General features: G+C 42.3%; 1 protein-coding gene across 1 annotated transcript in view; it reads left to right on the plus strand.

The window, feature by feature from the left end:
• Positions 1-52: 52 nt before the first annotated feature.
• Positions 53-26,200, plus strand: part of DDHD1 (DDHD domain containing 1) — a 50,769-nt gene continuing 24,621 nt past the window's right edge. The window contains exons 1-6 of the mRNA XM_009996479.1: positions 53-143; positions 2,630-2,803; positions 13,968-14,096; positions 15,943-16,090; positions 25,449-25,555; positions 25,706-25,812. Coding sequence (XP_009994781.1) covers positions 53-143; positions 2,630-2,803; positions 13,968-14,096; positions 15,943-16,090; positions 25,449-25,555; positions 25,706-25,812 — 756 coding nt within the window. The remainder of the gene's footprint in view (positions 144-2,629; positions 2,804-13,967; positions 14,097-15,942; positions 16,091-25,448; positions 25,556-25,705; positions 25,813-26,200) is intronic.

Below are 26,200 nucleotides of genomic sequence, written 5' to 3' on the forward strand. Positions count from 1 at the left end.
GAAAGAAATACAGGAAAGGTTAAAACAAGTGCAGGGGGAGAAGCTACTGTTCATGGTGACAACTGACATTGCTGTGGCCAACTTTAATGTCATGAAAGTGAAATACTCCTTTCACACTTCACTGAGGGGATGTAGACTCCCAAGTGAGTTTAAATTTTCATGCAATTGAACATACAATTCAGACAATTGCATTTTTTATGTAATTGGTCCTGACTGTTAAATTCACCAGCTTAAAGCCACTCAGGCCTTTTTGTTCTTCTGATACAGTGGGATTCATGTTCACTAAATAACAGTGCCCTTCAAACACCCCAGCCTCTTCAGTCATCTGATGAATCATCCAGCATCCAAAACGTTAGAAATTCAGCACCTAACAATTGGCTCCTGTCTGGAATAGCTGTTTTAGTTGTGCAAACTGTAGCTGAATGGCAGAATCGGGTCCTGTGCTACTTCTGACTGCGTTTTTGGTCAGGCCAACAAGACCTGAGTCAACTGTGTTCTAGAGGATGAGGATGCAGGGGGATCAGAGGGTTCAAATGGGGACTTAGGGGACTCGGGAGGGATGAACCAGCATGCCTTGATGCCTGCCCAATAAAACTGACATCTGGGGGAAGGTAGGATGGGAGAGGCTGGCAGCACTCAGAGTCATTGTTTTGCAGACTTCTCTCTCCATGTGTGCACAGAGGGGCTGTTTTAGAGGGTTGTGGGCAGGAGTCCCAAACACTGGAATGCTTGGATCACTGGGAGAGCCTGTGTGCCTGCAGGAAGTGAGGAAAGCTCAGCAGTAATCTGGGCTCTGTGCTCCACATCATCTTCTTCCAGCATCCACTTCTCTCCTCACCCTGAGCTTTCCTGCTCTTCACCTTTCCTTGCTGGTTGCTGCAGAACCAACTTAAGGATGCCATCACCTGCAAGTGTGCCCTCTTGCACAAGTAGTGTGTAAAGAGCTTATTGTTATTTCTAGTCCTGTGGAAACAATGTTTTCCTGTAGATCTGTTACAGGAATAGTTTCAAAATTGGCTTTAGAACTTTTTGGTGTTACTGGCCCTGCAGGGAGATGATTGCAGGAAGATTTTCCTTTTGCTTGTAGGTAACAGTGGTCTGAGGAATGAAGAATCTGGAAGAGTTCAGAGGTTCCAAGTAAACAGGAACTCTGCTATTTACTATATTTCCACACTGACTGCAAGCAGTTGGTCTCACTGTGGTCCTGAGTGAAGCAGATGCTTGCATGGCCAGAGCTGGTGGCTGTGCTAATGGAATGGGTGACAAACCAGCTGTGTTTGAACTGGTCTGGTGACCGATCAGATAGATCCTTTCCTTTGTCCAGTGACTGTGAAATCTCCAAGCTCTCCATTGTTTCTTGTTTGTTTGTTTTTACTTAATTAATCTTCTCTGTTTCTTTGCATCTATTGTTTCTTTTCCATGCTTTTTTCCCTCACTTTCCAGGGACGATCTTTGAGTCACAGAGCCAGTCCTTTTTCCCCCCATCTCCTGTTTTTTGAGCCCCCTCTTTTGTGGTTGAGTTCTTGGCTGCTTTGGAGAGCTGAAGTTGTGCAGTTAGTGTGCACACACAGAAGACATTTCCATTGGGCTGAGTCTCTCTCTGCAGATCCAACACCCAGCAACACAGAAGTGTGCACTTGGGGTCAGTGGTCCCACTGCTGTGGGGTCTTAGCAGAGCTGCATCTGTGTTGGTCCCATGAAGCTGGAAGTTGGGATCTTTCAGGCTTGTGGAGCACAGGCACACACAGTATTTCTTCTTGATTTTCCAGATGTAGGAGAAAAATTTGAGCTGCAGTGGATTTTATTGTCTCAGCTTGCTTGCAGGGATGGATATCAGCAGAGAATTCTTGCTCCCTACAGCCTCAATACTTAGTGTGGGCATCAAGCACAGTTTGATGAAGAATAAGAACCAGGATATATTTTTTTGGTAGGGATTTCTCTTTTGTCACATAGAAGGCAAATACTGAGCACACAGCTTCCTCATTTGGAGTGTGAAACTGAAATTAGAATGACAGTGAGTGAAAATAGCTCTCAGTGAAATGCTGATTTTAATAAAAAACACCCCCTTTCATCCCTTTATGCTAATTGGTGTGTAATATGGGTTATTGTAAGTGCAATTCCCAAGGCTCTGTGCAGTCAGGGCAAGCATCAGTGGTTTCTTTATCTCCTCTTTCTGCATTGCCTTGATAATTTTGAAACCAGTGGTTGTTGTTAGATTTTATAGAGGAGCAGTAGTCTCACAGAATTCATAATTTTTTGAAAATTCAAGGCAACTGTGTAGAGAGGAGGACAATCCATTGCAGCTGGACCATTGTTGGACCTTCAACCCTTAACAATTTTTACAGAATCTGCATCTTTCTGTCCATCTCTCACATCCTCATGCACACTCACACTGAAAACTTGGCCTCATTAGCTCAGCTTGTGGATTGACACCACTTTAACTGCTCATTTCAGCCCCGTGGGAGAAGGTGGTGGTGTTTCTCCTGGCATTTGTGGTTACCTTCTCAGGTGTCCCACCAGCAGGACTGTAACTTTCCCACCAAAACACCAAACAGAATTCCCTTTCCCCCTTCTCTGCTGTCAGTTTGTGGTCTGTTGCATTTAAAAAGTGTCTCTCGTTGTCTTTTAGAAACAGAGAAGATCCCTGTAATGCGTGGACAGTGGTTTATTGATGGTACATGGCAACCTCTGGAAGAGGAGGAGAGTAACTTGATAGAACAGGAGCACCTCAACCGCTTCAGAGGCCAGCAGCTGCAAGAGAGCTTTGATATGGAAGTATCAAAACCTGTTGATGGGAAGGAGGGTAAGATTGTTTAGATCAGTATTTTTATAGTCTTTTCTTTGGACAGTTGGGATCTGGTTTTGTCTGAAGTAAGAACTTGATCTGTAGTGGTTTCCCATCCTACGTAGTGGGGAACATTGTTACAGGCATCAGTTTGCTCTGCCATTTTGCATTGCATCTTGATGTTGTAGGATTTCCTGCTGGAGGATTTTTGATGAAGACTGTTGAACTACTTGTTCCCATTTTGGTTCGTGCTTCCTGTCTTTTAATTTGGTTTGAAATTTCTCTTGCAACTGAAATCTCTTGATGGGACAAGAAGAGGCAGTGTCTAAATGCAAACTGGCTAGTACCTCTCTGGCCATTATTTCAAATTTAAATCTGAAGGGAATATCAGTTCTACAGATCTTATTTCATTTTCCATTTTTGTTCAGTCTGTGAATTTATTAAAACAGTTAGCTCTAGTAAATCTTGGGCATTCATTCTGCTCTGGAGGTCCTTGTGTTTTAATGACCAGGCTGAGGACATTCAGCTTAAGTGTTCCTGGGTATCAAATGCATTTAACATTTTAAGAACAGCCCTCTGAAACTACTGAGCTATTATTTAATGTATACTGTTGTTTATTGTTCAGGATAAACAAAGCACAGCAGAAGTTCAGAATTTTTTACGTTCTGGTTTTTGGTTGTTCCTCAGTGAACAATCTACAAACTAAGAGCTGCAAGTATAGTCCTCACAATATATTTTAGTAGGGTTTTGCTTGTGTTATTCTTTAATAAGCAACTTTATTTTTGAAGTCTTTAAACTACAACGTTGTACAAAGCAGTCACACTCTGTCATTACTGTAAGGAAAGCCAGAATATCATTTGTTGACTCAGGGAGATTTTTTCAACCATGCAGAGGGTGAAGTTTTTAACTCTCCTCAAAGCTAGCAAGGACTATGTGAATATTTTTGTTGCTATTTGTACCACTTTAAAATATCTTTCCCCTTGGCTAAGCCTGCAGTAGGGTCTTCTGCTTTAACAGCTCTGTCAGGTAGGTGCATAAGATGGTGTGACCCGTGAGCCCTGTGCCAGCACAGCTGCCCTTCTGAAAGGCACTTTCACCTGTGTTTATGTGTGCTTGTACTGATTTATGACTCCAGTGTGCTGGCACAAAGGTCAGCTCTGTTAGTACAGCTGGATCCTCACTCAGAGTGGGGGTGTTGGTTGTGGTGGGGGAATGTTTTTACATGGGAAAGCACATCTTTAGGGTTGCTGAGGGGTTCCAGCCTTTGGTAACTTAACTCCTGGTGGAAGGGGGGAAGGATGAGCTTCAGTTGTACTTGGATATTTGGATTCTCCCTGTCAAGTAAGGAAGGGAGGTCTGGGGGTTTTTTTTGTTTGTTTTTTTTTCATCTCAGAAGGTCTGGTCTGCGAAGCAGAAATTTTCAGATTTGAGGTCAGAGAGCTTGGGGAGAGTGATAGAAAAGATATAATCCCTGATATTTATGGGAACGTAAGAGATCAGAAACAGAAATCCCAACTTCAGACACCAGTGCTGCTTCTGAAACTAAAGTGAAAAAAAGGCAAAACAAAATAACTACCAAGCAGCTATGTATGTATTAACATCAGAATGGAATACATGTCATCTCACCAATCACTTTCAAGAGATTTTTTTTTTTCTAGTAATGGGAGAGTTGCAAGAAAATTAGAGCCAACAGTAAATGTGAAGAGTTGTTTTGTCACTATGAAGTGCCTCTCAATACATCTCTAATCAGCTGGCATCCACGACTGCCATCTGCACGTGACACAGGGAGAAGCTTTACAACTTGCATTAACACTGCTCAAGTAAACATAATGAGTTGGGGAAGTGCTGAATTCAGTTTATAGAACTCCTAAATGCTACAGTTTGTTGCTGCAATTTGGTGTAATTGCATCCTGTATGAAAAGTATTTTGATCCCATGGAGCTTTACAAGTAGCTGTCATTTAAGTCTGGTGAAGGATAGATTTGGTCTGTAAACATCATTGAGAAGTGAAGTGACTACTCACAATGCTATGATAAAGCATGATAAATTATTAAAAACCAGCCATCTCATCCTCTTCCTCAGCAAAATTAATGCAGTCTCCAGGAAGAGTCTCTGAGTACTTAGGCATAATTCCTTTCTTAGGTGAATGTACCAGTTTGCATCATGAGTAACAAAAATCTAGCTTGTCAGCAAGTATCTTGGTGACCAGCAGTGGACAAACCTGTCAGGTCTTAGTTTGCCCCCAGCCAAACAGAGCCATAAATGGTGGCAACAGGCTGATGAAAAGTTTGGAGTAGGTTCCAATTTGTTGCTCCAGTTGTGGGTAAGTTTCTCTTACTCAGCCTGCCAACTCCAGGCAACACATGATATCCTGGAGCTCAGTATCCAAGGCTCAGCTGACAATTTCTTTGCAATTTACTAACCTGTATTTGTTTATTTTATGGTCCTCTGAGATCTTTTTGTGAAGAAAACAGAATTGTGAGCGAGCTGGCTAGGTGGTTAGCACTGCTCAGCTTTTGAGCAGCCTCCCCAGTGTGTTGCAGGCAATGGAATTGCCCTGGAATTCCCAAAAAACCAAGCACTGTGTTGATGACCTGTAAAGGGCAGCTTCTCAGTGTGCAGGGTCCCTTTTCTTTCCTCATATCTTTGCTTTTTGGAATACACATTAGAAGGGTACCTTTACATCTTAAAAAAAACTATTTCCCACTCCAATCATTTGATTGATTAGTTCTGCTCCTGAACTGCAGCACGTTGCCAATAAATAATTGAGCTTCATCCAGGGCCTTTGTGGTGATGGGATGTTGATGAATAAATGCCCCATTATAAAATTCTTAATCCAAGCAAACCTTCCTCCAAAAGTGCAAGATGTTTCAGAATAGGGGCCTCCAACCTGTTGCCTATAAGTAACATAATTCCCGTGCTACCTTCCAGTGTTGCTTGGGAGCACATGAAGCTGTGAATGCTGAAGGTGACAGAACAGCATATGATGGTGTTTAGGTGAACAATTTCTCAATTTCTGTTTTCATGTGGCAGCCTGGAGACCTCTGCTTCAGCAGCAGATCCCTCTGCTGAGCAAACCATAGTGGTATTTTGATTTTCATCCCTACAAAGTGTTGTCTGATCCTCTTCAGTGATCTGCTGAGCTGTTGGTCTCAGCAGTGTCATGACTTGGGTAAATTATTTGTTACTGCAGAATGCAGAAGTGGGGCAGTTTATGTCTTAGGACTGTCCAAGGAGGTTAGTGTAACTTTTAGACTTGCCATATCCAGTTGACCTGGATTTGCCTCCAAGTACATTATGTTCCATAGGAGCTCACCTACATGGGTCTCAGTTACCATAGCTCTGTCTGCTGCTTGGAAAAATGAGTCATATTTCTGAGATTTCTGGTGGGTTATTTGGTGTTCTGCATGTGTTGGCATCTGTAACACTTGTAAAAGGCCAACTCCTATGGAGACAGGCTGAGAGAGTTGGGGTGTTCAGCCTGGAGAAGAGAAGGCTGCAGGGAGACCTCAGAGCACCTTCCAGTGTTCCAGGAAATCTGGGGAGGAACTTCCTACAAGGGCATGGAGTGGGAATGGTTTCCAGCTGAAAGAGTGGAGATTGAGATGACATGTGAGGAAGAAATTCTTTGCTGTGAGGGTGGTGAGACCAGGTTGCCCAGGGAAGCTGTGGCTGCCCCATCCCTGGCAGTGTTGAAGGGCAGGTTGGATGGGGCTTGGAGCAGCCTGGGCTGGTGGGAGGTGTCCCTGCCCATGCAGAGGGTTGGGACTGGATGGTCTTTAGGGTCTCTTCCAGTGCAAACCAGTCTGGAATTCTGTGATTCTAAGAATTTGCCCAGGATCAAAGCAATATTGAAGGGTTTTGGGGCCCTCAAATTCATTTGTCCAATACTTGTTTTTTTTTCATCCAGATGACACTAGGCTTTTTTGTCCTTCTTAAGAGCAACTTGTTCTTCAAACTTAACATACACCAATTAATATCTGTTCAGCCTGGAGAAGAGAAGGCTGCAGGGAGACCTCAGAGCACCTTCCAGTGTTCCAGGAAATCTGGGGAGGAACTTCCTACAAGGGCATGGAGTGGGAATGGTTTCCAGCTGAAAGAGTGGAGATTGAGATGACATGTGAGGAAGAAATTCTTTGCTGTGAGGGTGGTGAGACCAGGTTGCCCAGGGAAGCTGTGGCTGCCCCATCCCTGGCAGTGTTGAAGGGCAGGTTGGATGGGGCTTGGAGCAGCCTGGGCTGGTGGGAGGTGTCCCTGCCCATGCAGAGGGTTGGGACTGGATGGTCTTTAGGGTCTCTTCCAGTGCAAACCAGTCTGGAATTCTGTGATTCTAAGAATTTGCCCAGGATCAAAGCAATATTGAAGGGTTTTGGGGCCCTCAAATTCATTTGTCCAATACTTGTTTTTTTTTCATCCAGATGACACTAGGCTTTTTTGTCCTTCTTAAGAGCAACTTGTTCTTCAAACTTAACATACACCAATTAATATCAACACAAGATACACGGTGACATTCTGATCTAGATTCTTATGTTCAAAATTTAAATACTTGATACAAACTTCAGCCTTTAAATGTGGAAATACCTGGAGTGTTTATTTGATCATAAATTCATGGAATCATAGAATGGTTTGGGTTGGAAAGGACCTTAGAGATCATCTAGTTCCCATGTTTCTGTGTCTTTCTGCAGAAATACCTTTCTTGTATTGCATATACCCAGTGATTACACTTAAATATGTTACTACTGTAAAGTACTTCTGTAAATATTTCTGAGGGAGACCTTGGTTATAACACTTGTTCTTTGAAAGAGTATTTCAGCTTAAGCCATTCTGAAAGGAACACAAAGAGGGCATCATGATACCTTTTCTGCAATCAACAGACTTGAAGGTTACAGAATAATGTAAGATTTAGAAGCTGCTTTTTGTGCATACTCAGGCAGACAGTGAGTCCAGGACCCAAGTGAAGTTGTCCATCAAAGGAGCAGTGATCTCTAGTGATTTCAGTGATATCAAGGCCACCATAAAATAAAACAAGACCATGATCTTGGATCATAGCAGATACTTAAGGGTTCTCAAATTGGATATTTTACTAGCAGCATGTAAGCACAGTAATGGCAGTGAGGTTCAAAACAAGAGCTTCTTGATGGAGGGTCAAAGTCTCTACCTCAGCATTGATTTTTCTCTCATGCTGTGAGGCCAGAGCTCACAAAACCCTTGCCCTGAGTTCCTCTACCACAGAGGAGCTGTTAGCAGGCAGGTGCCCACCACTTTGGGTCCAGGGAGCTGGTCAAGGGTGGAGGAGCATCTTTTATCCCACAGGCCAACTTTCAGCTGGAGGTTCAATCTGCAGGACCCACCCTTCCTTCTGCATAGCAGTGATGGTGCCAGGCAGAAGCAGCAAGTGCTCAGCATGCCCTGATGGGTACAGGCAGGTCATACATCCCACTGCACTTCCCTGGGCAACAGTGTCTCACCACCCTCACACTAAAGAATTGCTTCCTAATGTCTAACATCAATCTCCCCTCTTCCTGTTTTAATCCATTTTGCTGTGCAATTGCAGTATTCTCATGAGGAGTGAAATGTGTCTAGTTAGAGCTGTGGACCTGCCCTACCATCCAGGGGAAGGTGGGAGGCAAAAGTGCAGGCTGCTGCATTCCACCATGAAAGGTGGCTTCTTGAGGACTTAGAGAGTAGGACAACAGTAGGATATGCTGTTTAATCGAACTTTCAAGTATCCTCTTAACACTCTTTGAGGAAGACAACAGAGCTGTGCTTAAAACTGAGTTATGTTGTTTGGTGTTTTTTTTTCAAATATACTTAAGAAGGGTATCCTATCCTGTGTCCTACGCCAGAAATGGAGCATTTATGCTTTTGTACGTGTAAATGCAAAGGCCCTGGGTAAGTCTGCTTACAGTGTTCCTGCTGTCTTTTACTAATGCCTTTAGCTTTCATGTGATGTCCTAACAGTTTATGAAGAGTGAAGAAACTGAAGTTGGCTAATATGACCTGACACTTGTGCTACTAGTAAAGCAGTACAACTAGTTAAGTGTAACCACATTTTCAGAAATGTTTCCGCTTGTTGTGTTTTGTTGTTTTGCTTTTTTTTTTCCCTGAAAGTGATAATACTAATGAAAAAAATGCCACCCCGTTTAAAAATTTTACTTTGAAGCTCAGTGTTTTTACTTTTAGTTCTCTACTACTTCCCTCCCTTCTCCCTCCCTTCTTTGTTCAAATGGAGAGGATATAAGGAGAATTCAGATCCTGCATGTCTTAAGCGAAAGCGTTCCCAAGGTACAGTAACTGTAGATTTCTTTTTTGTAGTACTCCTGGCTTAGGAAGCTTTATATTCTAGTTTGCTTCTCTCAGTTAAATGTGTTAGATTGACATGCTTCAACTTCTTGGGCAGTATACTTGCCATTTCCTTCAGAAGAGAAGGAAAAACCATCATTGGTCTTAGAAGAAAAGTAGAAGTGCTGTGAATCTTAGAGAAAAGTAGATGCAGTATCATGCAGTAATTGCTGTTGTGATTGGTTTTGACTGTGATGATAACAGTATCATGCAGTGATTGCTGTTGTGATTGGTTTTGACTGTGATGAAAACTGGAAATGTTAGTTTCCTCCACTTTTTGCGTGTGGTTTGGTGTTTTCAATAAACTAAAAGCAGCTTTTTTAGACTCACAGCAGGCCTGGTATAAGATAAATTATGTCAGAGAAGGACTGAAGGGCTTATGCTAGGCAATGGTTTGTTTTAATAAATGCTTTTTAATAATGTGTGCATCTTTTATTTTTATGTTGTAAATTATTTTTTGTGCAGCTTTTGTATAATTACTAGAATGAAATGAGATTTTGCCCTTAAAAAAGGAAGCTGTGTAGAACACCTGAGTTGCTGCTGAGTTTCAGAAAACAACTTTGAACTTTGCAGCAGTTGATGCTGTGCAAATGAGCTTCAGAAGGTGGGAGAAGATCCTACAGGAGCCATTAATGATTGCAAAAAGCTCAAAAGTACTTGTCACTGGTCTCTCTGTGCCACTGTTAAAGCCAGTAGTGATTCAACTTTTGCTGACTTCAGTGACTGTGGAACTAGACTTCTGAAAACTGCACCCTCCATTTAAAATGTAAATGCACATGGGAGGTTTAGGGTAACTCGTGTCAGGCCATATATTCCTTTAGCTCCTGGGTATATTGTAAATTATAAGAATTCATTTTGACATGCATAGATGTTTACCTTTTGATTTTCTTTAATTATATTTTTTCTCCAATTGGGTCTAAATCAAAGTGCCTGAAACCAAAATGTTTGCTATTAAACTTTTTCCTGCTGCTTCTCACACATAGAGCTCAAGCCTGTTAAAGGTGAATAATTGCAACTACTGTCTTCAGCAGTAAGAAAGGACTTCTGCCTTCTATTTTGTGATCAGAATTTTGAAATTATTCTGTCATTTTTTTTCCTCCAGATCACCTTCAGTTGTGGTAATGAATGTGCTTGAGTTAAAAAATTAAACTAGGTGCTGTGACAAATAGTGACATTGATGAAGTGAGAGGTGCTGAATGACAGCAATGTGAAATAGCCCAATTTAATTAAGAGCAATATAATTTTTAATGGCTTTGCATTTGGTTTTTAAATAAACACCAAAAAGGTTTTAAAACCTACAGCTGCACCTCAGGTCTACATACCAGAACTCTACATACCAGGGGTGTTTAAGAACAAGAGGGGTCAAGTTATGCTCTTAGCTCCCTGTATGATGTGGCAGGGGTTTGTGCAGAAAGTAGTGCTTACTGATTTATTTTTAAATCCCTGAAAAAAAAAGAAGGCAGCAAAGGTTTTCAGGCAGTGTGTGCCCCTTCCCTGGTCTTTAGCCCTGACTGGAGTGGCAGTGGCTTTGCAGAGGAAATGGAGGTAACATCAGCTCTTAGCACTTCGAAGATGTTTTCCTTTAGACTGATATTGCCTGGAGCACAGTCAAACTCTGGTAGAAGAGAATCACCCCAGTGCTTCAGGTTTGGCAGGTGGGTGAAAGAATCAAGGAGAAAACCAAGTGCTTGCCTTAAAAGATACCTCATTTTAAACTGTTGGCCCCCTGAAGTGCCATGTTCAAGTGCCTGTCTGTCTGCACTCACTCCTGGGGGTGTTGAGCTCCTCAAGCACTTGAGCTGGGAGGATGTTTGCCCTGGCAGTGCACATCCCCAGCTTCTCCACAGGTTTTGTGCTATGAGCATAAAACATAGTGCAGGCTTTCTGCTCCTCTGGTTCTCCAGGTGTTTTGACTCCAGATGAGTTTTTGCAGTCTCACTGAGATCAGGTTCTTCAAGGCTTTAGGAATATCTATTCTATATTTCATGTTTACCTCTTCATTTTTCATATTTAAACTCTTTAGGGGGATTTTTCCCCTCTGTTCATCTACCTTTGTGGACCTGGAGGTTTGTGTGATAGTAACCATGGATTTCTTCAACTGAAGAAAGTCCTTTCTTCATCCCTCTTCTTTCCCCTGTTTCTCTCCTCATTTCCCCATGGCTTGCTCACTCCTGTCAAGCATCAGGCCATCTTCCATCTACAGTGGGGCTGTGCCTTCCACCTGCTACTCTTCAGTGTCTGTCATGGTTAGTATTCCTGAAAAATGTTTCATTTCTAGTTTCTGGCTAGAGAGGAAACCAAAACTTGGTCTCATTTCCATGGGCTTGGCCTTCAATCCCAAACTAGAAGACAAAGCAGTGCACAGAATACCTGGGCTTTTCTGCAGCTGGGGAAGATGCACCTATGGAGACACCTGCTAAGAAAGTGCGTGTTGTCAGTGTCAGAGAAGTAGTTCATGTGAAAACAAAGCTGCAAGAAGTCTGTTCCAGAGGGAGATTCCTGTCCCATGGTGTTATAGCAGAGCCTTCATCTTCTGAGCCTGCTGTCAGATCTCGGGGGAGCTTTGCAACATCCTTCCTGGTGCTGTGCAGAGAACCTGCAGACATATAAAGTGTCCTCCTGAGGGTCCCAGGAGGCAGAGGAATGAACACGAAGAGCATTCCGCTCTGCCATACCCACTGCCTAATCTGAATGCTGTGACTTGCCTTCCCCAGCTGTGCTTTGGTGACTTCCTGACACTCTGTGACACCTCTCGGTGTGAACAGCTCCTGAGCTTTCAATTTGTCTACTTCTCCAGCAGGCAAGTTCCTCTGTTGTCAAGAGACAAGGAGTTATGGTCCTACTGAAGGATACTGGTAGTTTAATCTGGTGCTTGTGTTAATAGTAGACCAAAATGTTCAGTTTCCCTTTTGAAGACATTGCTAAGAATGCAGAGAATTCATGTTGGATATTTCACTTGCAGTTCCTCAGTGCTTGTGTGTTGACTTTGATGTGTCCTCCAACATACATGCTGTTGAAGAGAACTATAAGTGTAAAAATGAGGAATTCGTTTTTCCCCAGTGAGAATAATTCATGCAGGATAGGCAAAAACATACTTCTTTCTGTATATTCTTTACAGTAGAGAAGCTGAACTTGATTGCAGACAAAGTTTGAGGATCTCTTCTCCCCAAACTGCTGCTCTTCCAGTGGGAATAAGTAACTCAGCCACAGGCCTCTTCATCTCTTCCTCTGCATCCTTTGGACATTGAGCACAACGGTCTCCACAGATATCAGGTTTCCAGCCCTCCTCTGTCACCTTCCCCAGGAATATAATCTGAGAGGGATTTACAGAATGCAAGTGGAACAGCTCTAAAAGTCCTGCTGGGTGATGCATGAGAAGTCTGCATGGGTCATAGAATCGAGAATGGAGGAGATTGCAGAGACATCTGCAAGGAGGACCCTTGTCACCAGACTGTGAGCCTGACTCAGGACATCAGTCTCCAAGTCTGAAAGAGGAAATTTTGCTGGGAATTTCCTTTCCTTCTCCAGTTTAAGATTTGTGGACATGGACTTCTCTCTGGGCCTGCAGAGATGTTTATGAAAACATGTTCATTGAGTTCTCATTCTTGCTCTGGCCAGCTGTTACCCTAAGCTGACATTTCTGCTTTTCAAAGCCAGGCTGATATCCTTTCCTTGCAGTTCTTGCTCTGCTGTGTAAAACAGCAGTAGAATTCTAGTTATTTTTGGTGAATCAGTTGTTTGCTGTAACAGAAGGGATAATCCTTTTCTAATCCCCTTGTTTCTCATTTGAGTGGCTTCAAGCAGGGGAAAGGTTAGAGCTCCACCTGTTATGGGGGAAAAAAAACCCTAAAGCCAAAACAACCCTCTGGGTGTTTTCCATTACTTTGCACTTTTGAGCAAGATTGATGACAGTTAAGTAACACTTCTTTTATTTGTCACAGAGGTATTGCTGTTAGGTCTCCATATGTTGTGTAACCCATGTTAGATGAGACCTAAGAAGCAGATTTCCAAACTCAGGGGAAATCTGTATTACTAATAGTACAGCTCTAAGCCTTAGATGAGAGACTCTGACTTGCATTATAACATGCCTGCTGTGCTTGATCCCAACAATCAGGAGGTGTGTCATGGGGTTGGTCCCAAAGCTCAGTCAGTTCCAAATCTGGAAAACACAATAACTGCACACACACACACAAAAAAAAAACACACTAAAGCTCTTAGTGGTTTTTGAAAGAGCTAAATTCTGTTCTGTGCCAGAAATCACTCATTCACAGATTTTCTCATTGAACTCTGTTTCCAGCTCCTAGAGGTTTCTGAAAGGATAGAAATGCAATGGAGCCTTGAAAGCCTCTGGGTTGCTGTAGTGAAGTGTTGCCTCAGTCAAAATCAGGGATCTCATTGTCCAGGACACAGGAGAGAGAAAGAAAATAGGGATGAAATTGTGCTTTTACTAGCAAGAGTGCATAGGGCAGCCACCTGGTCATGGCACCAACCTGCAGTATTTCAGGCTGCATTGCCCCACCCACCCCTGCCCTGGTTCTTGTTTTCAGCTAAGGGAATATTTTTGAAAACCTACCATCCCAGAATGAGGGTGAGGAGGATAATGATGTGAAATGTCCTCAGAGGTGGTCTCCAAACTGGTGCTTGTCCTGGTCAGATTAATCCTAAATGTAAAAAACTTCTCAAGGTAAGAAGTAATACAGAATTAGGTATAATGGAGCTCTAGATTTTAACTCCTGTGTAAATGAATCTTCTCTCTCTGTGTTTGAAGAGGCTTTTTTTGTGGTGTTGTTTTTTTTTCCCTCTTACCCATCTAAATGAAATGTTGTTCCTTTTTGCTGCAGCCATTCATAGTCTAAAGTTGAGTCGCAACCATGTGGACTGGCACAGTGTGGATGAAGTGTATCTTTACAGTGATGCAACAACATCTAAAATTGCAAGAACTGTTACACAAAAGTTGGGGTTTTCCAAAGGTAATATTTCTCAGAGTATGTAAAGAATATTGTAAATACCAGTGGTTTAAGTTTGTTGCTTTCGTGCTAGAAGGAGATTGCAAGTTGGAAGTTTTAATATGTGATTACCTCACTTTTGCCATTGCAGTTTTACCCAAGGGCACATTTAGGGTCCTTAGGTTTTTGTACATAACTGTAACTAGATGTGAACAGGCTGTGACTGACTTTTATTGCACATTTGATTATTATTATGGATCCAGCAGCTAGCATTGTGTAGGAAGTATATGAAAATATGACAGAGTCTAGCAGCTCCAATATAAGAATTAGAATTCCCTTTGCAACCTTAACTTCAGTGCTGTGTATTTGCACACTGTGATTCATTCCCTAAATATGTGATCATACCTTCCCCTCTTGCCAGCTCTTGCTTTTTTTCAGTCCATTAAACAGATGTATATAAACTGAGGGGAGGGTTGAAGCATTTAGACAGAAGTTATTTCCAGTAGGAACCCAGGCTCATTTCAACTCAAAACTACCATTTATAATGCTAGCAAGGCTGAGATGATTGGAAGAGAGGATGGTCTTTCTTAAGCAAAAGGCAGGTTATTGCCAGCCTAGGAAACTGGAACTTGTCACCTCTTGTCATCGTGCTCCTGTGCACTGCTGGACAGCTACAAAGCCAAGAACATACACCCTTGTTTTGTTCCTTGGTCTTTGAAGAGACAAGGTCATGTACCAGGTTTGGCTTTAATCTCCCTGCCTCTGTTCTGTAATTAATGCCTTCTTACCCCACAGAGCTCTTGAGTGGATACTTAATTAATGTTTGCCAAGAATTAATATCATTCAGTGCCTCAGCCTGAGAAGAAATGAAGTATCTGTGTCCAAAACATGAGTTAAAAAATAAGTAAGATCTGTCCTAAACAATTTTGGGGGAGAAATACCAAGTGGAAGCCCATTTGATAAACAAAACCTGTCCTGTGTAAGAACTGCCCTTAGTGCTTTTGTTAGTGTTTTCCCCTCCTTAAAAACAAGTTTTTTGTTTCAATTTGAGGTTGGACCAGATGATCCTTGAGGTTCCTTCCAACCTGGTATTCTGTGATTCTACAATTCAGTTTTTGTGGCAGGGGATGATGTTGCCATCCTCTTGGGTGGTGTCTGAAGGGGTTGCTGGAGGCTGCTCAGCTAGCACAAGGCTGTGGTCCCCTCCATGGGACTGTCACTAGAGGGGGATGGAGACACACTCTGCCAGTGGGTTCCTCCAGAGATCTGCAGGGCACCCAGATTTGCCCTGGCTGATTGATTTTTGGTTTGGCCACTGAACTGGAGAACGAGTGGGGGAATCTGAGGTTGGATCAGCTTGAAATAAAATAGGTTTTCCTCCATCAAAATGAAAAATTGTAAAGTTTCTCAACTAGCTGTTTTAACTGGGTCAGAGAAAGAATGACAATGCTGACCAGTTTTGTGGCCAGACCATTTCCATGATCTTTCCATGCAGTGAGAGTAAGGTGGGGTTATGAGGAAGTTTAATGATTGAGACACACAGAAGAAGGGTGTTGTGCTGTAAAAGTGGATGGACAGTTACACACCTGTTTTTTAAAAAGCTGTTTTTCAAAACTGCTCTGAAATGAGTTTGTCCTTACAATGGAAACCTTGTTCATACATGGACTCAAACAATTAATATCACCTAGTTGCTCAAAGTGCAGGAGTTTTAAATGACAGATATTTTAAAATACATGCTGTTCCTTTATGTCTGACTGTATTTTCAAAATACTGTAATGTATTGGTCTGAGACAAGTCAAGCTTCTGTCAACGTGTAAGACCATTGCACTTGGTAGAATGTAACTGATCTAGGATCATGTTTTTCCTACAGCTTCAAGTAGTGGGACAAGGCTACATAGAGGCTATGTAGAAGAAGCTACGTTAGAAGACAAGCCACCACAGACTAGTCACATTGTGTTTGTTGTGCATGGTATTGGGCAGAAAATGGACCAAGGAAGGATCATCAAAAATACAGCTATGTGAGTGCTTTGTAATATTTGCAGTTCCTACTCTAGCCTGAATATAAGGCTGACATTATAAATGGCAGCAGGCCCTTTGATTTAAGCTGTATCTTTTCCCTGTTTCCTTCTCCTCTTCCCTTGAGTCATTAGCCTTTATATTCTGGGTGTGCTTCTTTCTGTGTTAATTTGGGTGTATGGACTTAGTGAGAGCAGCTGCAAGGCAGAAAAGCAAGGACATGTTCTGTTTTCATGGCCAACACTTGTGAGTTTTAGGGGACTGACTTGTGAATTTCCAGCAGCTGTGGTCAGGCATTTTGCTGACCAGGGAGAGATTTTTTTCAGTTGGTTAAAATCAAGGAGAATCTCCATTGCCCACTGTCCTGACAACCAGCAGGAACAAGTGAAGAGCATATTGATAAGAGGGCGGGGGAAATGGGAAGCTAGTGGGAATGTTGACTTTTAACAGGGCAGAGTTACTTGATACAGTTGGAATTTGTTGTTGTGTGTCTGCTCATCAAACTCTGAGCACAGATGTCTGATGAAGAGCAAAGCATGATGGAAAGCTCACCAGATCTTTTAATTGAATGTCTTCTGTGAAGAGTGGTTTGCAAATGGCTTTTGATTTGACGTGAGCTAACTCAGAAGGCCTCTTCAGGTGCTGGTGAATGGGAAGAGAAACTCCTGAGCTACTGAGAATGTTGTCCTTGGACAGATCCTGTTGAATATTAGAAGAAACTGAAAAGTTGTGATGACAGCATTGTGGGGGACAAGGTGGTGTTAAGGAAGGCTTCATTAGCTGAGAGGCTAAAAAACTGTTAATTGCAGATCTGTGTTGCACAGATGGTTTGGTGTGTGTGTCCCAACTAGTTCCACGTTCCATCAAAGTTGACAGAAATAGTGACAATACCCAGTGACTCTTGGGGAAGTGTGTGTAGAGCTGGGATTGTCGTGGCAAGAGCTTTGTGAACTTCCCAATTAAATCCAGAATGGCAACGTAGGTCAGGGCTTATGTGCCCCTGCTGTGGTGTGTCCCATCCTGTCAGCAGGTTCACCTTGTTGTTCCACTCAAGTGTCCTCTGGTGTGGTAGAGCAGACCTCTTGATTTCACTGCTGTCTCATTTGTCACCTCAAAGCAGCAACCTGCTGCTCTCCACTCCCCTGGCTGGGGCACTTTGCTGCTCTTATTCCTATTGTTTTAGGGCAAGCAATTGAAACCAAAGAGAAAAGGATCCACAGCCCTTGAGAAAAAGCTGAAATTAGTCACCAAAATAAATGTAAAAACTTACATTTTTGCAGGACAGGAATCAGGAAGTTTTCTGCTTTTACTTTCTCCTTCCCCCATTTTCCACTGAACACAGATACAGGGGTTTTATCAGTGAATTAACTTCAGCTCAGGACACAGTGCTGAGCTGTTCATTCTGGAACAGGTCCTGCTTTAATTGGCAGCCTATTATGTGAAATCTTTTGTCTAAAAGAGAAACAAAACTTGTTGTGCTTCCATAAATCTCACTTACATTCTCCAGGAGTGTCAGGCAGTGTTGTGTGGCCTTATAAAATGCTAATTAAGGCCATGAATTATGTCTTCTGTACAGGATCTGCAAAGGAAAGCACCATTTTAGATTGAAGTCTCTCTTTTATTTCTTCTTCTTTTTTTTTTTTTTTTTTTTGATAGCTTAAAACTTATCAGTGAGGAAGATCCCATATGTTCTAGGATGAGATTTTAGAACTGTCTGCCAGGCCAGCACAGTGGCAGCTCTCACAAACCATCCTAGCACTTTCTGTTAGCACTTTCATCACTTTCATTCATGAGATGTGTGTCGTTTATATTTTTTTTGCATTAGGGACACAAGGAGTCAAATGTCTTTTCAAAAATTATAAAGTGGATAAGGAGAAATATATTTCACTGTTCAAAGTAGAAGCTAAGGGGAAAAGACCTCAGGTTTTGTTTTGTGGGGTTTTTTTCATTTTAAATCCATGTTCTTTAGTAGGAAATCTGTAGTTGCAGCCATGCTCAATCTGTAGTTTGAGCCTTTCTACCATCCACACACAAAAAAATATCTCTCTTGCATTTTGTCTTTGCCATGTACATTTGTTGTTGCTTCTTTTTGGGTTCATTCTATCCTGGCATAAATACTTTGTATTTATTTCAACCTGTGTGAGGGCAATACTTCAGTTCATAGCACAAAAATGTATTCTTACTGGGAAAAGTGATCCTAGAAGGAAGGCTCAGAGAATCATATCACAGAATCCCAGACTGGTTTGGGTTGGAAGGGACCTTCAAGATCATCCAGTCCCAACCCCCTGCATGGCAGGGACACCTCCCACCAGCCCAGGCTGCTCCAAGCCCCATCCAACCTGCCCTTCAACAGTGCCAGGGATGGGGCAGCCACAGCTTCCCTGGGCAACCTGGGCCAGGGTCTCATCACCCTCACAGCAAAGAATTTCTTCCTCATGTCTCACCTAAATCTCTCCTCTTCCAGTTTTAATCCATTCCCCATTGTCCTCTCCCTCCCTGCCCTTGTCCCAGGTCCCTCCCCAGCTTTCCTGGAGCCCCTTCAGACACAGGAAGGTGCTCTAAGGTCTCCCTGGAGCCTTCTCTTCTCCAGGCTGAACACCCCAACTCTCCCAGCCTGGCTCCAGAGCAGAGCTGCTCCAGCCCTGGGATCATCTCCGTGGCCTCCTCTGGACTCTCTCCAACAGCTCCATGTCCTTCTTGTGCTGGGGTCTCACAAGAGCCAAGTAGAGGGGCAGAACCACTTCCTTTGACCTGAAAAAGTGCAAGTACTCAGTTGATAACCCAGACATGGAACACTCTGTAACCCAGGCTGCTGAGAGACCCTACCAGAGCTCATCTGATGTGCTCTGCCCTTAAGTTATGCCTTGACAGGAACTTGGTGCAGCTTGTGGGATGCATCTGCATCATTAAGCAGATCCTGTTGGTTACAGAGGTTAAAACAGAACTCTGCTTCCAGGGTAATTTAAAATTATATGCACTAATTTCATTAAGAAATGGAGTTCAATCTAATCATTAACATGGTCAGATGCTGTGGTCGCAGGGTGTCCTGTAAGTGGGTAAATGGAAAAGGTGGACTTTCTTGATGCTTGAATGAACAGGTCTTTGGTAGATGTGACATTATTTTGTTACTTCACAGTGTAGTTAAACACATTTATGATCTAAATGTAGCACAGCAGCTGGTACAACAAGCTGCTCCTGTCAGTGCTGATATTAACTGCAGAACTCGTTATCTGGGAAGAGCCAGAACCTCCTCCAGGCTGGAGCAGTGACTGAGCTGACCTAACATGAACAGAAAAACGTGCTGGGAGCTGCCTTGGTAACACAGGGATGATTATTGAAGCAAAAGAGTCTATTCTGCATTTCTGTGTGATATACATTAAGATATCATGGCATACAATGTACTTAATTGGAGAGGTTTTCATTTGCCACCAGGTGTAGCTTTCTGGCATTACTGGGTTTCTGAGAAGGAACAATGTTCACTTTAAAAAAAAATATCCTTTTGGGATATCTTTCTATTTTCTTTTTTCATATTGTTATTTGGAATATTTTGTAACTGAAGCCTAATCTCTGATTTTGTTGAGCTTGTGCTTCTAGACTGAGGGAGGAAGGTCCTTACACATACTAAAGAGGATTTATCATAGAATCCCAGACTGGTTTGGCCTGGAAGGGACCTTCAAGATCATCCAGTCCCAACCCCCCCTGCATGGGCAGGGACACCTCCCACCAGCCCAGGTTGCTCCAAGCCCCATCCAACCTGTCCTTCAACACTGCCAGGGATGGAAAAGCCACAGCTTCTCTTCCTATCCATGTTTCCAACCTCCTTTAAAAAAAAACCTGTTTTTTTCACCTGACTTAGGTAAAGGTCAGACCTTTAGGCTGACCCTTTGGAGTTCATCCTGTACTTGAAAATTCAACAAACTAACTGCTCCGTGTGTTTCCACGATAGCTGTGATGTTGTGACACTTCTTGGCTGCTCCTACCCTAAAGCTGGGATCTGTTTGCCTCTGTCTGAATCTCCTGTTTTGCTTTGAAAATCATATTTGCCTGTGCTGCTGCTTGGCACAGAAAAAAAAATTGCTGTCTGCACAAGCAACATCATCTTGGCATTCCACAAATCACCAATTACATTTTTATTGCAAGTCCCATTAGAAAGCATTTTAATTGTGGATTATCATGATAATAATTACTTCAGAACAGCTTTTTTGGGTACATTTCCAGTGCAGGCAAGCCCTTACAGAGGCCTTTCAGTGCATGAAATACGTGCTGCTGGGATCTTAAATCAAGATTTCCTGTAAAATTCTCCCTATAACTTTTAGCTTTTCAGATATTGGGTATTTTCCTTATTTTCCATGTGAATGCTCGCATTGCATTAGGTACATGTTACATTCTTCTTTTCCATTCTTTGGTGCTGGTAATAATTGATAAATGAAGTCTCCAAATGATAAAAATTGCCTTCCAGGTTTCAACTTGAGCTTGTCTTGCAAGCTAAATGAGAAGGTCATCCCAAGAGGTAAAAGGGGATAGTTAGGGCACGAAATACTTTCACAAGAGCCTGTTTTGTGTACATTTATTAATTCTCTAACACATGACTACGTGTTGGGTAGAAACTGTAACAGCTTGTTGAGGACTTAGAGGTGTCTCTAGGTGGGTTCTTGCTCTTGTTCTCCCCAGTTCTGCCCACTGCTGCCCTTTCCCTGCCCACACCAGCACAGCTTGCTCTGTGGTCCCTTTGGATCACTCCAGTTGCTCAAAAAATGTGGAACCCCATGGGGAAGATGGGATTGAGAAGCAAGGAGGCAGGCAGGGAGTGACTCCAGGAACAGGCAGTGCCTCATCTGCTGTACGCCAGGGCCAGCATCTCCCTGAAGGGCAACTTTGCCACCAGCTGGAAAGCAGAGCTGGGGAGGGAGGGACTTGGATGCATTTGGAGCACCCAGATCTCTGCAGGCTTGTCTTAGAGATCCCATAATCAACTCACTGAGCAGCTTGAGTTCCTTTGATCATGCAAGGCCCCGTTGTCCTTGAAAAGGATGAGTCACGGTCGCATTTATTTTGGTTGCATCCTAGAATTCCTTTCTTCAGAAGTTAAATTAGTCTGCATATGTCCTAGAGCAGCATCTTAATGCACTCTGGTCTGAGAGCAGATGAATCCCTGAAGACAGTGGCAGAAGATGACCTGTCTTGCAGTTGCTCTTTGAAATCTGCCCAGATTAAGACTTGAGTCTGCATTTCTGCAGTGCAGCTGCACTTTGGAAACAGCTTTCCTTTCCTTTCCTCTGGCTGGAGCAGATGGCAGGTTTTCTTACTCATGTCTGCTGCTCTCACTTGGACTTAGCAAATTCAGCTGAAGCCAGCCCTGAGTTCCCTCAGTATTATTATTTCCTCAGAGAGGCAGTGAGTGCTGCCCTCCATTTGAGGGAACTCCTGAGTGGTGAAAGCACTTGGAGATTTCTTCAGAGCATCATTTGCCACTTGTGTGACCAAAAACAGGTCCACACAATTTTGCATGAGGCAGTGAGAGTTCAGGGGGTTTTTTGGTGAGGACATCCCATTGCTCTATCTCTTAAATGAATTAAGAAGTTGGCTGGTGTGATGCTTTTTAAATGAAAGACCATTCCCTTTTCCTTGCCTATGGATCATCAGACTGGAGAGAGTCTGCAAAGATGACTTGGGAATAAAGTGAGTGACATTTTCAAGCCTTCAGGCATTTTGCTCTGTTACCAGATATCAAGGTTACTTTATAAGATTTGTGAGCTTGTTTGCATCTCTCCAGTTTTTAATGTGGTATTTGTGAATGTTCCACAAGGCTAAAATTAGCAGCATAACACAGCAATAGTAATAAATATGTTAATATGTCTCTGAATAATGCTTGCTTAAGCCAGGATGTCTACCTGTGAAAATACAGGATTATTATTTATTATTTTAATCATAGAAAGGCAGCCAAGCACATATTATTTATGGTAAGTCTCAAAGTGTCTGTTTTGAGGCCATTACTTCTTGCATGGAAAATGGCATTATGTCAAAATGCTTCCTAAGGTATGAATTGCATCTGCACCTGAGTGGTCTTTTTCCTTAGAAAAATAGTAAATTGTTGCTGTTACCATGTGTTTTGATGTATAGATTTACATAATTGTTGCTCTGGGGTCAGTATTTCAGCATCCATTTGTACTGGAAAGGAGAATTCTCTGCCTGTTTAAATGGGGATTTATTACTTCAGTTGGTGTTAATTTAGCAAGAGACTAGAGGGACTTGCCATCTAATAAAATAGCTCAAAATATTTATTGGAAAAAAAGCCAGAAGAAGAGGAAAACAAGACTTCCTAGCAGAATAGACAGGGATGTGTATAGCAGGTACATATTCTGGGGGGTGGCATGTGAGTGTAGCCACATTGCTTGGCAATTACACCCCGATTTTTGTTAGAATTTATAATATTAAATTGTTGATCAAAATCAGTGGGAGATGCTGGTAGTGCCATTTGCTGTAAAGGAGATGGGCTGCCCTGGGAATTGTCCTGCTGGGGTGTCCTCAAGCCTCCATGGTTCTTGCCATCAGGAGACTGGTGTGATGTTGCTGCTGTAAAATAATGAGAGAGAATAATTGCACCTCTGACAGGATTTGGCTAATGACACTGAGCTGGATTGTCTCAGTTTAGTGGAAGGGGTAAAAATAAGTGTTTTCCTGACTGCACAGTTTGTAAGCTGCAAAAAAAGGAGTTTGTAGTCTAACCAGGTTCCTGAGGTTGGTGTGCGGGGCAGTGACGTAGCAGAGGAGCACACTGGGGAACCTGGGGAATGCAGTTGCTGCACACTGGGTTTGACACCAGTGAGGTGGCAGTTATGAAAAACGTGTGGAAACTGAGCTTTTGTGCACTTCTACCAGAGTGGATTTTGCAAGGCAAAAGGAAGCTGCATGCAGAGTTGAGGTCTGGTTTTCTAATGTACCCAAGTGCTTTTGAATGTTTGTCCGTAATCTGTTCCAGCAGGAGCCTGAGGCTGTTCTGCTGGAGGCTGGACCATGTCTGGACAACCCCAGTTGATGTGGGGGAACCCTCCACATCCGAGTAAAATTAGGTTTTGCATTTCACAAGACTTTGGATGAGGACACAAAGCTGGCACAGCTTTTAGGAGGGGAGACTTGAAGCTTTTCCCAAAACCTTTGGCAGCGTCACGAGGCTGCACTGTTGTTTCCTCACTCACACATCTTAAAATGAAGACTTTTAGTTAAAAACTCTTCCGTGTCATTTTTCCCATGAATAGCTTTAGTAAGACCTTTTCAAGCAGGAACAAACCCTATGGCTGTCACATTTGAAGACAGGGACGTCAGTAGCTCCAATAGCTTTTTCTTCATCATGTTTACAGCTGCTACTGATGTGTAAGTGCTTTAGATCTTTTCTTCTGCACTGTTAGAATCAAGTTATTTCCTGGTTCCTTCACTTCAAGTAACTGTAGAATTCTGTGCTTTATTCCTGAAAACCTCTCCATGCTTTTAGTCCTTTTAAGCCTAACAGCTTTCCATGGCTGCTTGGCTGCTGTCCTGCTGAACTTGCTGTTTCTGAGTTCAACTTAGCTGCCCACCAGCAGAGAAAGCTAAACTGGCTTGATAAAAATGAAGAATTATTAGCATTTCCAAAGAATAGTCATTGACATTTTACGTCCCTACATTTCCTTGGGCTAGTAATCATCTGATTATGTACAGATTAGTGTGTTTCTCTCTTTGTTTTGGTTATTCAGGGACTTCAGGGATGTTAATGTATTTACTGAATTTTTGTCTTCTTGATAATCTTGAAATTCTCAAGTTGGGGTCTCAAATAATTGTGTCCTTAGAGGCATATTGTGTGGGGTGCTCTGTGCTTTGCAAGGCTGGATCAGTTCAGGCCTTAAATTAACCCTGTGATTTAAGCAGATCCTCTTGCTGATTGTGTTGTTGTTTTCTTTTTCCTCATCATGGGAAGGACATTTCAGCTTTGCTTAAAACCTTTTCCATCTTGTTGGACTAGAGACCAGGAGATTGGGAGCACAAGCGAACCAGGCTGCAAAAAATAGAGATGCTGATTAGTTGCATTTCTTGGCTGTTTGGTCAGGCCATCAGTAACAGCTTTGGAAGAAAGGGTGTAAAGGATGCTCTTCTTTTCCTTCCCTGCTCCTTCCCCCTTCCCCTGCTCCTTCTCTTCCTTTTATATATTGCAGAAATCCTTTTATACATTCAAGGGAAATGTCTCAGTTAGGGACTTAAACTTATTCACCACATTTTGACTGATAGAATACAGATAGGAGATGAATGTCCTCATGCCTGTGGTTGTTGCAATCACTAGAAGAGGGTTGCTTTGAAAATAGGGGGAAAAAAAAACATGTTGGAACTCTGGGCTTTGTCTCAGAAAGAAAAAACCCTGTGATGCTTAGAACTAGGAACCAGCTGCTGGAAACCCAGCACTGCTGGGTCAGATTTAGTTGCTTGTGCTCATCTTGAAAAATGCCAGTGCCATTGAGACTCAAGATCAGTGTAAAGGAAAGAAAGGGGAATATAACTCTGTCTCAGTTTGATTGCTGAGTGTATTCAATAGAACACTTGGATATTTCACTGTCTTGTATAATTTTGTCCTGGTTTTCATGTTTTGCTGGTGAATTTTTACACACTAGTTAAGTAGCACTTTTAAAAGAGCACAAGATACCATTAGTCCCCTGCTCCCCCAAACAACAGAGAGGGCTTTTAAGGTATTTGATGTTTATTGCATCCCTTGAGAGAGGTGCCTCCACATTCAAGTTCAGATCTGCTTTAGAGAGGAAGAGTCTTTTATGAAAGGACACTTGGTCTGTCTGCTACTGCAAGTTCAAACACTAACAAATGATTCTATTTCTTACTCTGAAAGCTCTCAAGCCTTCCAATTTGAGACATAAAACAAAATTCTGACTTTTCAAGTTATATTTTTATCTGTTTTCTTTGTGTTTAAAAGCACTAAATTGTCTCCCATAGCTACTGGTCTAAAGAGTTGATTTCAGTGGATTCAAGAATTCAAGGCAGTGATAAAATTCTTAATTTTCAGTCAAATTCTACCCCAAACCCACCAGAGTTCTTTCAATTCAATTCTTTCAATTGAATTTAGGTGATTTATGTTAAGCCTATAGTATGATATATTTAAAGCTTTTTGTAACTCTTTCTTTTGGGCATATAAAGTGCAAACTTTTTCATTATGTAAGAATTCAAGTACCTTAGAACAAAAGCAGGAGGTGGGGTAATGACCTCTGCAAGTAACATTGCACTGCCCTGCCTGGCCAGTAGAAATGTGTTGTTCCTGGGCTTTATTTGCTAAGAGCACTAATCATAATCTATACAGGAATGTGTGCTTTTTATTTTTTCCCCTAGGATGCGAGATACAGCAAGAAAAATAGAAGAGAAGTATTTTTCCAACCTTGCAACACATGTTGAATTCCTCCCAGTTGAATGGAGGTCAAAACTCACCCTGGATGGAGGTACGTTCCTTACTTTACTGGTTCTTTTGCTCTTCCAGTTGCTGCAGTCTGCAGAATTGTCCCCAAAAGTTTCATGCTGTGCTGTCTGCTCCTGCCTTGTTTGGATTTTATTGTTCTGCATGTAACTGAAGTCTCTTCTTTTCTTTTAAGACACTGTGGACTCCATCACCCCAGACAAAGTGCGAGGTTTAAGGGACATGCTGAACAGCAGTGCTATGGATATCATGTATTATACAAGTCCTCTTTACAGAGATGAAGTAAGGCTGCTTTTATTTAAATTTTACTAGAGCAGGGCAGAGGGGCTGAAACAAACTGGAATTAATAAACAAAATTACTGGAATGTAGGCAGAGTTTCCTTCTGAGAGACCCTGCATGAAGAATCTACTAAAGTTCTGCAAGTGTAACAGTCATCCCGAATAATCCAAATAGAGTTTTAAGGGTGAGAGGGGTAGAGAAATAGCAAAAAGTACCATCAGTGTAATTTATATAGAGCAGCAGTGCCTGTCTGAAATGGGACTGTATCAGCAGCTTAGAAATGGGAAGGTTTTTTTGACTTTTTCTTCTTCTTCAGAGTCCATAGAGCTGATATTGTTCATACATCTTACAAAATCTGGGGACATGTCATTTCACCAGTGCAGATGGGAT

This window comes from Chaetura pelagica, unplaced genomic scaffold (genome assembly GCF_000747805.2).
Source record: "Chaetura pelagica isolate M959 unplaced genomic scaffold, ChaPel_1.0 scaffold274, whole genome shotgun sequence".
NCBI lineage: Eukaryota > Metazoa > Chordata > Aves > Apodiformes > Apodidae > Chaetura > Chaetura pelagica.